The sequence below is a fragment of the Rattus norvegicus genome, chromosome 2 (assembly GCF_021556685.1).
Source record: "Rattus norvegicus strain SHRSP/BbbUtx chromosome 2, alternate assembly SHRSP_T2T, whole genome shotgun sequence".
NCBI classification, from domain to species: Eukaryota; Metazoa; Chordata; class Mammalia; order Rodentia; family Muridae; genus Rattus; species Rattus norvegicus.
In genome coordinates, this window is record NC_141535.1 from 46,037,800 (window position 1) to 46,053,156 (window position 15,357).

Here is a 15,357-nt window from a genome sequence, read left to right on the forward strand (position 1 = left end):
AAGGGAGAGGCTCGGGTGGTGACTCAGAGCCCTTGTTCTTTTTTTTTTTTTTTTTTTTTTTTGTTCTTTTTTTCGGAGCTGGGGACCGAACCCAGGGCCTTGTGCTTCCTAGGCAAGCGCTCTACCACTGAGCTAAATCCCCAACCCCCAGAGCCCTTGTTCTTATAGAAGAACCAGGTTCAAGTTTCGCACACACTGGCAGCTCACTCATGACCTCTCCTGGCCTCCAAGTGCACCAGGCACACATACAGTACACAGACATACATGCAGGCAAAGTAAATAGATCTTTCAAAAATGAATTAAGGGGATGGGTAAGAGGCTCATTTTCCTCAGTGATGTGTTTAAAAGTGTTCAGAGTTCTGGTTTTCCGTTTCTGAATGATTACACTAAGATGGCAGAAACAGGCTGCTGGCAGTTATCTGAGCTAAAGTCAAGGCTGCAGAAGGCGGCATGTTTTATATGAATTTTTTTTTAAGATTTATTTATTTTATGTACAGCATTCTGCCTGCATATGTGACTGCAGGCCAGAAGAGGGCATCAGATCTCATTACAGATGGTTGTGAGCCACCATGTGGTTGCTGGGAATTGAACTCATGACCTCTGGAAGAGCAGCCAGTGCTCTTAATCGCTGAGCCATCTCTCCAGCCCCGTTTTATATGAATTTATTAGTTTACTTTACTTCCCAATCACAGCTTCCCCTCCTCTCCTCATCTCTCCTCCCTGCCATCCTCCCGTCCTCCCATTTTTCCTCAAACACGGCTCAGAAAAATGGAGGTCTCCCGTGGATATAATCCCTCCTAGGCGTAGCAAGTTGCAGTGGGACTAGGGCATCTCCTCCTGTTGTCTCCAGGCAAGGCAGCCCAGTTAGGGGACAGGGACACAAAGGCAAGCAGCGGAGTCAGACGGAGCTCCTGCTCCTGCTGTTTAGAGTCCCACACGGAGGCTCAGCTGCAAAGCAAGGCATTTTCCTCTCTCTCTCTCTCTCTCTCTCTCTCTCTCTCTCTCTCTCTCTCTATGTGTGTGTGTGTGTCTGTCTGTCTGTCTGCCTGTCTCTGTGTGTGTTTATTCTCAATTCTTCCAATATTTCAAGTTTCCAAAAGAGAAAATTTTAGGTCAATGCTAACATTTGATTAAATTTTGGTTAAAATGGTAGCCACTAGCCTATCATGTTATTCCCCAACTCCTCCCTTCCACACACACCCCCCATTGTGGAATATTTAGATTACAAAGATTGGAGACTTAGTACTTCCAGAACTTTGTGGTTGATTTGTGTGAATGGCCCTGCTCTCAGAAGCCTACTCTTTATTTGCATTTGAAACAAGCACTTTGTTTCAGAATATTCCATTGGTAGCCCTTGCAACTGCTGCATGTGAGTGAGACCGGTTTGACTTGTTTTGGCACTCACACATAGTGGGTAAGGAGAAGCTGCTTGTAGTTCCCTCATTCCTGATCTCCTTTTGGGAACTGTCACTCGCTGTGTCCCATATGGAACCACATTCTCTGAAGGACATCACTCTTGATATCAATTAGAGAGAAACAAAGACACGTGTGGGTGTTTACCTACAGGTACACCTGTCACCTGAACTTGTTTGTGACATTTCTTGTGTTTATCTGATTCGCTTGCCCTTCTCCCATGAAATACTAAAAAAGAAGATAAGAACTGAATTCTTGCATTTCTGTTGCAGGGTTAAAACATTCATCTAAGGCATTTTTGAGAGCCAAAGTCTGAAACATGAATTGCACCAAAATAATTTTGAAATTCATTCTTAGTAGGATCTGTATTTAATTAGGATAATATGGACTTCAGAATTAATTTTCAGTTCAAGTTTTTTTGCCATATGTTTTTGATGAAGATGTTTACTTGCAACTAAGTTAACAGTTTAGAATTCTAAAATGGGGAATTTATAACCTTCAACCAAGGGTTTCTTAGCATTCACATTTTCTAAACCTCCTTCATCACGCTGTTCTTCTCAGTTAAAAGTAACAGTAGGGGCTAAACAGCACTGACTGCTCTTCTGGAGGACCCAGGTTCAATTCCCAGCACCCCCATGATCTCTCACAGCTGTCCAAAATTTCAGTCCTAGGGTAATCAGCACCCTTTTCTGGCCTCTATACACCAGGCACTCATGTGGTACACAGACATACATGCAGGCAAAACACTCACACACATAAAATAAATAAACATATAGTTTAAGAAAAATAACACTAGCAATCTTAAAGATTGGACTGCATATAAATGTGTGTATGCATGCATTAATTTGCAAATACATGTGTTTACTTACTTACATTTTATGTCATATACCCTATAAGTTAACATACACCACAGAAACTTTTAATTATAAGAAATAAGCATTGCGGGCTGGAGAGATGGCTCAGCGGTTAAGAGCACCCGACTGCTCTTCCAGAGGTCACGAGTTCAATTCCCAGCAACCACATGGTGGCTCACAACCATCTGTAAAGAGTTCTGATGCCCTCTTCTGGTGTATCTGAAGACAGCTACAGTGTACTTATATATAATAAATAAATAAATCTTTAAAAAAAAAAAAAGAAATAAGCATTGCTAATAAAAAAATTAAGTATATTCTAACAGTATAGTGAAAGTTCACTTTAAAATAACAAGCCTTTGATATGCTTTTCTAAAATAACATTGTAACAATTACTTACAAACTCATTTCATTCTCATCTAGTCATTAGGTAGAATTGTTGAAATTTGTGGTAACTTTTTTTTACACAGTACTTGAAATACTATTTGTGTATTTTGGTATTGCATACAATTTTTGTTCTTGTTGGTTAGCTTTTAGACAGGTCTCTGTCTGTAGCATAGGCTGTCCCAGAACTCATTATCTAAGCCCAGGCTAGCTAATAACATAACTAACTAACATAGTAATAACATGCTAAACTCACAACAAGCTTTATGCCACACCCTCCTGAGTACTAGGATTACAGATGTGAGCCACCTTGCTCCATATTCCATATGTTTGTTAAAGCTCAAAATACTGGTATTGTTGGCATAATACTGTTAATTTGGATCCCCCGACCTCTTCTCTTTTCTTTTGTACTCTTCGGTGCCACCCCCCTTCATTCCTAACACTCTCTGTGTTCATTTTAATCTCTCCATGCAAGCACCTATCTCAGCTCCATACACACACAGACACACACACACAGAGACACACACACGTACATGCATACACACACACACACACACACGTACATGCAGACACACACACACAAGCACACACACACTGATACAGAGGGAGCCCTCAATAGGTGGTGAATCTTCCTATGGGGAAAGAAGAAGAGTTAGTGGACTGAACAAGCCTCTTCCAAAGTGGGAGAATTGCCCAGCTGCTGTGAGCTCTGCATGGCAGGATCTCTGACCCCTCAGGCAGATCTCAGAGCCTTTCTGGACCCAGTACATCACAGGTTTCAGTAGGAAGGCCAACTGGCCAGTAGGAAGCAAAGAGAAGACTCTGGGAGCATTCGTAGCTAACAGTCAGATTTGGAACGCTGTAGTGTTTGTACGGGTTGTTGCTCAGCTTGTGCAACATTTGATACCTCTCCAATTTCTGTGTAGCAATCTAAAATTATTTCAAGATAATTTTCCCTTGGGTCTGGAAAGATGTCTCATTTCATAAAGTGCTTGCACTCAAGCATGAAACCCTGAGTTTGGATCCCTAGGACCACATAAAAGCTGGGGCAGCGGCAGGTTCTATGATCCCACCACTAGGAGGCTCTGACTGGGAGACAGCCAGATCCCTGCAGAGATCATTGGCTAGTCAGCCTCGACAAATAATAACATGGACCCCAACTGAAGAAGACCTCCTATGTCAACTTCTGACCTCCGTGCATATGCGCATTACACACACACACACACACACACACACACACACACACACACACACACACGTTCATACCTACACAATGTGCACACGTATTTTTCTTAAAGTACTGGTTAATTCTGTGTTCCCGTAACACATTTTTAAAGCACACTACCACAGAGATAAATTACCAGCCCCACACAGCACATTTTGTACAGGTGCTGTAACATGCCAGATACAGTTACTGGCTCCACAAATGTGCTAGTGGCCAAAGTGACAACAACAAAATAATTCCACCCCCATAGAGCTTGCATTTCACCAGAGGGAACCAAAAGAATATTTATCTACCGTCTTAGGTAGTGAAGCGGCCAAGGAGAAGATGTAGGTAGAACAGAGGTGGATAGCAAGAGTGTAGAAGAGCTGTTGAAAGTTGAGATGTGATGACCGTAACAACCGAAGGCCGTGCTGAGGAGGGAACAGCATAGGAAAGAGCTAAGAGGTGATGAATACTCTGTGCCGATGTCCAGATAAAAGGTCTTTGCAGATTTTGTTCCTTACCTGAGATTAATGGTGAAGGTCCTGAAGAAGCTGTGTGCGTGTAACGTTTGAGGGTTGGTGAGATCAGCGTGGACACTGAAGTCCAAGATAGGGGATGAGGGAGGCACAGTGGGGAATAGTTTGATACACGAGCCAGGCTTTCAGTGTGGACGGCGTACTTTCAGTGTGGACAGTATCTGTATAGATTCAAGTTGCATGAACTGCCAATGGACTGAGACCACAGGACAGAACTCCTGTTCTGAGAACTCTAGGATACTTTTACATTTAAAAATTAGGGATTTGAGAAGTAATTAGTCAAAGACACGATGGCTTCTTTCCTTTAGATTAAATCTTGTGTTAGCATGTGAAAATCTCCATATATTGACCAACATGTATGTTTTTAAATAGATCTCATAATTTTTCTTTTTCTCTCTCTACTCCCTCCACTCCCATGTAGTGTGTGTGTGTGCATGTGTGTGCACATGCGACACACGGGAATTGAACCCAAGGCTTTACACATGTTGAACCTGTGAGTTACATCCCTAGTCTTCCATTCTTTGAAACACTCTTTACAGATACTGGCCATATCTGTCTAAGATTCAGCTTACCTAAAACTTCCTCAATGGTCTAGCAGATGATGTAGTTTCCTCTTCTGTGTCCCTGACCCCATTCCCCACATAGCCCAAGCATCACCCAGGTCCTACTTGCCTCGCTCCCACTGCTGCATGAAGCACTTGGTTCTACTGTACAGTCCTTGGGGTTCTGTGTTTCATTCACTGTTTAATGTCTCACAAATGCAGAGTACTTGGTTGGAACTTAAATAATATTCATATAATAAATTTGAAAACCACTGCCGATAAACTAGCCAAAGTAGAGAAGCTTATATAGGCTTAGCCTTGACAACTGTGTTTCTAGCTGGGTTGTAGGACAGGGGTTTGCAAAGAGATGGTAATGGGCTTCCTAGGAAGTGAGAGACTCACCAGGGGCCAGCGCTCTCCAGCATCCCCTAGCAGCAGGACTGAAAAGCTTTCTGGGAGACAAAGTGGTTTACTGAAGCAAGTGCCTTGGGCTCATTATTTGAAAGTGCGTCTGTGTAACATTTCTGGAATACTTGATTGCCTTGTTATGTTTGTTTGTTTGTTTCTGGTTTGTTTGAATAAATTACCCCAGCCTGTCTGCCAGGTGTTTGAACAGCACAACTTCCACAGGGATGCAAATACCTGGGCAATTTCAAATCAAGATTTCCATACTGGGTAGGAGCCTTGCCCTGAGTCAGAGCTGTTACTAAACCTCACAGAAGCGTGGCTTGGCAGTAGAAGGGTGGAGACAGATTGAAAAGCCAAAAGATTTTAAGGAATTTAAGGAGTAGGCTCTAAAAAAGGTGTTAGTAGGAGTGTGGTTTCTTTGTTTATAAGTGTATTAAATGAATGTGTATGAGAATTGAATCACATTTTAAAATGTTTTGTAAATTTTGCTCCAAATTAAAACATGTTTGCTTCGTATGACTGTGACTGTTTACAAGATGAGACAGATATGCCCTCCTTGTCCTCACTGGGTACAGATGAACCGTGTGTCAAATAGCAAGTGACCCTGATAGGCACAATCGAAAGAGAATCCAAAGATAGAAGCTCTCAAGGCTTTTGTCCTGAACATTATCTTCTATGTAGTGATCTTTATTTTTAAAGTGTTTTAAGCAAAGTTCACTTTAGAAATATATTTTCACTTTCTAAAATGTGTTTCTAATAATTCACCGAAAATATGCTGAATTGTCTATTTTTAAAGAGAATCTGTTTTGAAAAGATTCCAAAATATTTGTTTGAACAGGCACTCGACATCTCGATGAAAACGGTTGGGAAAGAAAAGCTTTCAAAGCCATTCATTCTGTTCTCAGAGTACCCAAGCCAACTAAACTGGTACAGTTAACGCTCCAGCCAGAGGCAGGAGCCAAGATCCAACACTTCCCGGACTGCCTCTCGGCAGACCTTCAAACCAGCCTAGTGGTTGGATATTAATGCCATTGAATTCCAGAGCAAACAACCACAAGAAGAACATCTATTCCTCTTTCTATCAATATTACTCCTTTTTAGTAGCCTAAGTATCTGCCTTAAGTTAGCATTCTTGAGTTTTGTGGGGCGCTGATCCTGCAGGAAAATCCTATAGAGTGTGAGCTTCCTAACATCGTATCTCCGAGGTACCCGTGAGCATGCGTGTGAGTGCATGGGCACGTGTGTGTGTTTTAGAGGCCAGAAGTCAATGCCGAATGTCTCCCTCCATTGTACTCCACCTTACCTTTCCAGACAAGGTTTCTCCTTGGCCCTGTAGCTCATCAGTGTCCCTACCTTGGCTAGCCTGTGAGCTCCAGTGGGTCACCTGTTTGTACCTCCTCCCCAGAACTGGGGTTAAAGACGCATGGCTCTGTGCTTGCCTGTGCATGCCGCAGATCTAAATTCAGTTCCTCACACTTGTGCAGTAAGCACTTTTCTAACTGGACCATTGTCCTAGCCCCCAGATACCAATATTTTTACATTGCCTTTAAGAATCCCTATCACCATGGAAGTAGAAATAATATTTCACATCGTAACACTTTAGAGAGATTGGTGGTTATATTAGGCTACCAAATATATATGTAGTGATTGTTAAGCCTCTGGCCCACTTGTTTTTACTATATCCCCTTATAATTTATTAATAGCACTTCATGCACTTGCCAATATATTTGATATATAATATGTTGCTCTCTCTCTCTGCCCATGTATTTACTTTTGTAAGGGCTCTGGTTACTATTCATTAAATTGACTAGTTGATACCTACTATATTTGAATGCTGTCATGGAGAATAAAAAACAAGTGACTCAGATGTTCTCTATGTCAGTTAGAAGACTAAACTCGACTACTGTTTCTCAGGTATCACAGAGTTTTTTTAGAAAAGAAGCAGAAATTAAAATTTCTTGGGGGTTTGTTTTGTTTTGTTTCCCCATTATTTTTTAGCAGTGTATACTGTGGAGGAGCAGTAGACACAGTGCTGTTTCCCACTGCAAAGGGTCTGAGGCTTGGCAGAGCGATGCAATGCTACCTTGTCTTTCCACTTTGGACCTTTAGTTATGGGAAGCTTAGAAAGCAAATGAGGGAGTTTCAGAAAGACACTGAAGGGGCTGATGGAGATGATGATCGAAGGCTAGAATCTGCAGTTCATCAGGACATGGTCAGGGAGGAAGCAAAAATAGATAATAGGACATTAGAGTATGTGGCCAAGATCCAAGACAAGTACAGGAGGCCAAAGCTCTCCAGTGCTGCCATGTTCCCTTTGACCCACTGTGGATGCTCACACAAAGAAAGTGGTTGAGATCACTGGCCATTGGGACAAGAGCTGAGAAATAGGAGTTTTGTTTCTCAAAGCAAATAACCCTGGCTTATAGAGGAAGGAGTGGAGACTCTTCAGTAAAGGAACATTTCTCTGATTTAGCGCCAGAGTATTTTAAAAGCCTAATCAAAGCAGTTTCTATCTAAATTAAATTGTTGGAGACCAACAGCTGATACATTTTGTCTTCCTTTGCCAAATTTCTCTTTACTGACTTCTTTAAGTGTTTTCCACTATTTCTCCTCTGTTGGTAAACTCCTTAAGTTCCAATTGTGTTTAAAGTAAAAGTGTTATGAGACAAGAGCTGACTTCTGTGGGTAGGGTGCTACTACTTCTGTGACATTTTCTTTCCCCACTAAAAGTGAGAAGTGAATGCCTTGCCTTTGTGCGTCCCATTTCACAGGGAGGACAAGAGGTTATTCTCCACAATGGCTGACTTCCAGAATTTTTGCCTGAACATTTTTTTGTCAAGTATATATTCCCTTCTCTAGGCCTTTCTATATAGAGCCTACCAACATCGTCAATGTGAATGATGTCATTCAGAAGGTCAGCGACCATGCTGCTGCTATGAACAAGCGGATTCATTACTACAGCCGGCTCACCACTCCTGCAGACAAGGCACTGGTAAGAGGCAAAGCTCTGCTGCTGTCTACAGTTCGGTTGTATGAAGTAAACACCAGAAACCAGGCAACGCCCAGGGCTTGAACTTGTCACTGGAGTAGTCAGAGAGAGCATCATGCAAAGTCCAAGCAAGAGTAGTTCCTGTGAGCTTCAGGCTTGTTCGTCTCATCTACTCTGGAGTAGAGACATTTGGAACTCTCTGTTGACAATAGCCTTGGTTTTTAGTTTTTCTTATCTCAGATACCAAACGCTCTAAGGAAAACAAATTGCCTTTGAAACTGCAGCTTAGATGTTGATAAAAATGTAAGATTCTGGCTAGTCTCTTTAACTTCTAAATTCAAAGCTACAAAGGAAAAATATTCATATACATTTTCTAAAGGAATAAGAAACAAATATGTCCATACACATACCTGATAGCTTCCTGTTTAGTATTGTCTTTTTATAAGTTAAAAACTTAGCCTATGCAGACCTCATTCTACCACAGTTCATTGTTTTGTCTTATAAACGTTTAAGAAGTTATTAGGAAAGGGCTACAAATTCAGTAAAGGCCAAGTTTGCATCATGGGTCATATCTTATGGACTCATAACTGACTGAAGTCTGTCTTATTATTTTAGAATTTTAAAATATGTAAGTAATCTGTTGCTTATAATGATGATCATCAGATAAGAGATACTCAGAAATTTGAAAGCTTAAAAAAAATATGGTTATTTGGGTCTTAGACGCCAAAAGGAAGAAAGGAGCCAGCCTCTGATCTTCACTGGATGTCTACCAAGGAGAAGGAGTGGGTACCACTGGCCATGGCTGTCTGATGTAGCCCCCATAATTGCTATGTGAAGTCAGCATTCAGAACTCTTGTCTTTGCTTGTTTGGATAGCATCTCATGAAGTCCAGGCTGACCTCCAATTCCCTGTGTGTTAAGAGTGATCTTGAACCCCTGAGCTTCCTACCTTCTCTCCTTGGTTTATAGCATAAACAAAACACCATACCTAGCTCTAAGATATCAAGAAAAGACTTATGAAATGCTATATGTAGGATCAAGTTTTGTAGTTTTCGTCTTTTATTTTTACCTGCCCCACAGGCCTTTACCTTATTAGTGATAGTGAAGTGCATTATAGAGTTATGTAAGTCTTTGGGGCCTTTGAGGTTCTGGCCTGATTCAGACTCTCCGGAGGCCGTACTCTAAGAAGCAGACTTCAGAGATATCTGGAGCTGGAGGAGCACCACTGCCTAGAAGTTAAGTCAACATTGTGCACTGAGTTGTAACCCTCTATTAACTGGCACTGAGATAGATGACTGGCACATCTAACCAGTCACCAAGATTAATGTGACCTCTCCATTTCTGATGAGCAAGCATTTTCTAAAAAATCCCCAAATCACTCTCCCTAAAGGTATGTTTTACAGAAGAACAATAAATCACTGTTCATAGAGTAAAACCTTTTCATTTATGGGAGAAATGCTGTTATTGTTATTGTAAGCTGGAAAGGGGAGGAAGTTGTCTGCCAGCATCCCTCGTGTCCTTGCTACTAAACACACATGCCTACAGAGCAGCCTTGTCAGCGTCACCGAGGGCTTAGCAAGAAGGCATTGTGCAGGGCTTAGTCGGAACCAGTGAAGCAGAGTCTATGTCAGCAAGAGCGCGTGTGTCGCAGAATGTTCAGATGGAAATGCTGCCCTACACCGTTACCACAGTAGGATCCAGCCCGTTTTCCATGCCTCCTGTGCAGCTGCCACTCTTCCCACCCCCATCCTCCACATCTTCCCATGCACAGTTCAGACCCAGAGGCTAAGCCCATGCACGGGATTAGCTGGGGTGTACGTGGAACAGGTTTATTCTTCCATTTTGTGTACGTCAGTGTCAGAACACAACCAGAAGTTTCTACCTCTTATTGAACCATGTTCCTTACAAGTTTTGATTCTAATTGTTTTGTTGTTGTTGTTGCTGCTGTTGTTTTTGTCCTTACTTTGGGTTTCGTTTTGTTTTTTTCCCATTCACTTTTTCAGCTATGCTGTTTTTCCTTCTTGATGGGGCGTAGTCTTGCACTTTTTTTTTTTTCTTACTCATGGCAAGAAGAAAAGAAAATGTAGATTGTAGAGGAATGTAGATAAAGAGCAGGGAAAACACAATCCTCATATGTATTTTTATCTGTGTCTCTAGGACCTCGGCATTTCTGAAGCCACGCGTAGCATTCAGGATATTCTTCTCACAGTCACCACTAATCGTGTGGCACTGCAAGAGAAGGCTACGGCATCTCTGTGCTCTTAACCCATGCCCTGTATCCCACTGAGGCCTCCTACTCCACCCCTTCCTTCAAGTCTTCCCTAGCTAGTTCAGCTCTCATTGCTTACCCAGCGAGATGGTGCGGTACAGAGCTGAGCACTCAATTGTGTTGTGCCTCCTAATCTCAGGTCCAGCTGGAATTTGAGACAGTTCGAGGCTGTTAACTTTCAAACAAGAAACATAGCACAAAGTTGTAAATTTACATGTAGGTGCTAAATATTAAGAGATTGTTGGTTCGCACTGGTCAGATTCTGTCTGTGCTATCAAAGACTTCTCCAAGAACAACCCTCAGAGATGGGCAGAGTATTACCAGGAAACAGGATGCTCTCCCCATCCCTAACAGGGAGGTGGATTAGGAAGAAACGCAGGAGGCAGTGTGAGAAGTGAGGTGCACGTCCTCAGTCACCTTTACTCTGTCTGCTGGCTCTCTGTTGCCCCTCTCCTGTTACAGATAGCCTTCCATGTCTTCTGCTCCTGAACCCGCATTGGACCGTTGATTAAGTTACCTTTTTACCTGGATCTTTTACCCAAAGCATTTAAAAATTAGTTATGGGCTATTTCTATACTTACTGTTCATTGACACCTCAGTTCTTTACTCTGAGATCCCTGTCTGTTTCTTACACTGCCACCTTCACCTCTGAGTTAAGTATACACCACTTTGAAGATAGATAACGTATTTCTCCTTTATACCTACTACTATATTTAAAAGAATAATCAGGGATGCATAATGCTAAGTGTGTATGAGACTTAGAAATATACATTAAGATGTACATGCTGGCAGCTTTGTATAATATCTATACTCATGCAGCAGAGGGATCACACGTTTGAGATAGGAAGGGAGAAGTGTAATAGTCCAGAACCTCACTAGCAACTATCCTCGAGGAGCCCAGCAACCAGAGACCCAGCTGTTTCAGCTCCGTGTAAATCGAGAAGTGTGTCTGTCTAGTCAGTTTCTTTAATCAATAGACAACATCCTTTTTATACAGTCACTGGTTCTGATGTTCCTCTTTTCTCTCTCCCAAGATTGCTCCAGACCACGTAGTTCCTGCTCCAGAGGAATGCTATGTGTACAGTCCATTGGGCTCTGCCTATAAACTTAAGAGTTACACTGAAGGCTATCGTAAAAACACCAGCTTAGTTACTATGTGAGTAAACTACTTCTTGGAGTGTGAATTAAACCGTGTGAATGAAAACAACTGGCTATTGACTTCTGTCTTTAATTAAAATGCTTGAGGAGCCTGACCTCATATTGTTACTGCTATTACTCTTTCAGTTTTATGATCTGGAATACCATGATGGGGACATCTATACTAAGTATTCCTTGGGGCATAAAACAGGTAATATAATTTTGAGTATACTTTTATCTGAAAATTTCTTAATATTTATTATTTTTTATTTTTAAATTATATATATGTGTGAGTCTGAGTGTGGGTATTTGCATGTAACTAACTGCCTGTGCCCATGGGGGTCAGAGGTGTTGGATCCTCCTGGAACTGGGGTTGCAGGCAGTTGTGAGCCACCCAGCATGGGTGCTGTGAACCAGGCTTCAGTGCTCTGAGAGGCCAGAATGCATGCATAACTGCTGAGCCATCTCCTCACCCCTGAGAATTTTCTACAGCTATAATCCCATCCCTTAGCCTAAGGAGACAGGTTCATGAGCTCAAGACCAGTTTGGGCTACATGGTAAATTTTAAGCCAGCTTGTGTATGTTTCATATGTCTCCAGAATAGACATTTAATAATAGTTACTTAGATAACTGAAGTTTTTACTTTATCTTTTTTGGTTGTGAGCCTAGCCTTTAACGGCTGAGCCATCTCTCCAGCCCACTTTATCTTTTAAGTTTGGGGCTGGACAGTACTTTCTTAGTCTTCCTGGGCCCTGTGTCCAATTACTAGTACTGGAAAAGAAAGTGATCACCATATTTTGTTTTATTGTTTACATAGAATTCTCTTTAAAAAGCAGATGGTTCTGTTTATTTTTCCACTGCCATGTTTTTTTTGTCAGAATTGTCTAGACTTTCAATGTAATTGCATATGAAGTTATTCTTCATTTTTAAAAAGGCTGGATTTACTACTGGGATGTGTGTCATCGTGCTGATGGGCCTTCTAACACTTTACTGCTGCTATAGAGTGGTGAAGTCCCGGAGTATGATAGGTAAGTAGAGATACATTGTTGCAGGAACTAATACACTTTCCCATTGAGGCAGATCCTCTATATATGTGTCAGCCCTCTTCTTTTACCTTTCCTGTGTGTGTGTGTGTGTGTGTGTGTGTGTGTGTGTGTGTGTGTGTGTGTGTGTGTGTGTGTTTATGCACATGTGCTGGCCCCAGGTGGCTCACTCTGAAATTCAGAGCTGAGCATACTCTGGAGAAGACATTTATATTGGGGCCGATGTCCATATGAGACAATAAAAGTGTCACTTACAAAGCGGTTACATCTTATTATCTCTGTTCATGAGCGCATGTGGGTGCCTCTAGTGCTTGCTGGAGGAACTTCTGTCCTCCCACCACCGGGTCCTGAAGACTGAACTCAGGTTCTCAGGCTTGGTGGCAAGTCCCTCTCTGTCTCCCTGGCCCCAAAATATTAGACTTTTAAATAAAGCCCTTGTCAGAATACTGAGAATCCTATGACTCTAACCAATTATTTTTACTTGTTTTGACGTATATATAGCAGACCTAAAAATATAAAGTATCAATAGAAAAATAGAAAAAAAATGAAGTATAAGCAATTCCTAAAGTACAGATACATTATACCTCTACTTATTTGTATAAATTCTGGATCCGGGAATCAGGAAGGTAATCCTTTCTTCTTCTTTTTTTTTTTTTTTTTCTTTTTGTTTTTCAAGTCAAAGTTTCTATGTAGCTCTGGCTGTCCTGAAACTCACTCTATAGACTCAGGGATCTTCCTGCCTCTGCCTCCTCAAGTGCTAGAACCAAAGGTTTAATCTTTTTGTTTGCTGGTTTTAAGCTTGAACTGGGGTCTTGTTGGATTGTTTACGTTGGTTCCAATCTTATGAGTAGAAATAATCTATGTTCCAACTCTACCTTTATTCTCCCAAGCAGTTGGGAATCAATCAAGCGCTCTCTCTCTCTCTCTCTCTCTCTCTCTCTCTCTCTCTCTCTCTGTGTGTGTGTGTGTGTGTGTGTGTGTGTGTGTGTGTGTGTGTGTGTGTGTGTGCGCGTGTGTGTATCTTTCTAGGTCACATTTACATATTAAACTGAGTATGGTAGTACATGCCCACAATCTCAGAATTGGGAGTTAGAGACAGGAGAACCAGAAGTTCAGTGTTCTCAGCTACATATGGAGTTCAAGGCCAGTCTAGGCTTCATGAGAGTCTGTCACCACAACAACAACAACAACAACAAAGCAAAGCACATGTGTGTGCGCACACATGTGTGTGCATGTGTGTGCGCGCACACACATGTGTGTGCATGTGTGTGCGCGCACACATGTGTGTGCATGTGTGTGCGCGCACACATGTGTGTGCATGTGTGTGCATGTGTGTGCGCGCACACATGTGTGTGCATGTGTGTGCGCGCACACATGTGTGTGCATGTGTGGCATCTATGGCCTAAACAGGCGTGTTTTCCCTTCAGTCATATTAGCAAATGCAAACCAACCTCTAGTTGTTTCTGTCTTAACTAAGCAGCTCCTTTCTCCAGTTAAGCAGTCTCAGTCACTGGGGAGTTTCTTGTCACTCATTGTTTGAGATCTTGGGAGAAGTCTTGTTTAAAAGCCATTCCAGTTCCTGGTTTAGTTTGTTTAGCCTTTGGTTTCCGCGGTTTCGGTTCTGACTGAAATGGGAAGAGCTCTTTACTTTGTATAAATAAAGGGAACGTGTGTATATAGAGATATACGTGTGTATCTATATATGAAGGGATCTTACTCAGGCTGTCTCAGTGGAAAGCCTCCTCTGCACTCCGACTGTTACAAAGCAGGTAACGCCTGGGTTTCTTAAACTCTTCCATTTAAAAGAGTGAACTTGCATCAGTTCATTTTGCAAAGTCAACAGAAGACTAATGCAAGGCTGGACAGGACAAAAAGTGAACGAGAAACAAAGTGACAAAACATTATTTGATAGAATCAGTAGTGTACAAAAATAATATCCCGTGTTTAAAATAGGATGTGTTTAAGCTGTGTTTATTCCAGCGAGGGGAGAGAATGCTATGTCAGTAAGAAGCCCAACGTAATTCACTGCATTAACAAAATAAAGGTAAAGTCCATGGTTACATCAATTGAGAACCATCCCACAAGAAAAGGCACCGATGGTGTCAGTCATCCTTATCTTAGTAAAGCTCTAAGGAAAGCACTATTTACACAAATTAGTTTCTTTATCCCAAAACCGGGACCAGCAGCTCCGTGGTGATGAAGTGCCTAAAGCTATTTCCATTTAAGTTGGAGGAGGGGGGGAGGGGGAGAGGGAGGAAGATGAAGACAATGACGACATAGGGAATGCTCATGCTTACTCATAGTTTTCCGACATATTATCAAGTACACCAAAAAATGTCGAGCTAATATTAAAAACTAGAAAAGACTATAGTTACGGCAAAAGAATGTATTAGAATGCTGACTAGTACTATTAGAATTTATAGGAATCTGAAAGATAACTGCCTATGAAATCAAGAATCAACAGCTAGAACTATAGTACATAGAACATGAATCCATGCACCATGACAGTAAACTCTAAAAGACTTAGATAAAATTTAGCAAGAGGATACATTTGATGGGGAAAAAAATCCAGGCTATCT

The 15,357-nt window shown here is 41.7% G+C and overlaps 1 protein-coding gene across 12 annotated transcripts in view; it reads left to right on the forward strand.

The window, feature by feature from the left end:
• Positions 1-15,357, forward strand: part of Slc38a9 (solute carrier family 38, member 9) — a 76,583-nt gene that overhangs the window by 23,703 nt on the left and 37,523 nt on the right. For 8 of the 12 annotated variants that reach the window (XM_087621713.1, XM_087621711.1, XM_087621710.1 and 5 more), the window contains 4 exons: positions 8,201-8,333; positions 11,633-11,754; positions 11,883-11,946; positions 12,670-12,763. In XM_087621713.1, the coding sequence (XP_087477839.1) occupies positions 8,201-8,333; positions 11,633-11,754; positions 11,883-11,946; positions 12,670-12,763 (413 nt within the window). Of the gene's footprint in view, positions 1-8,112; positions 8,334-11,632; positions 11,755-11,882; positions 11,947-12,669; positions 12,764-15,357 lie in introns of all 12 variants that reach the window. The other 4 variants (XM_087621717.1, XM_087621716.1, XM_087621720.1 and 1 more) reach the window with 1 other exon arrangement.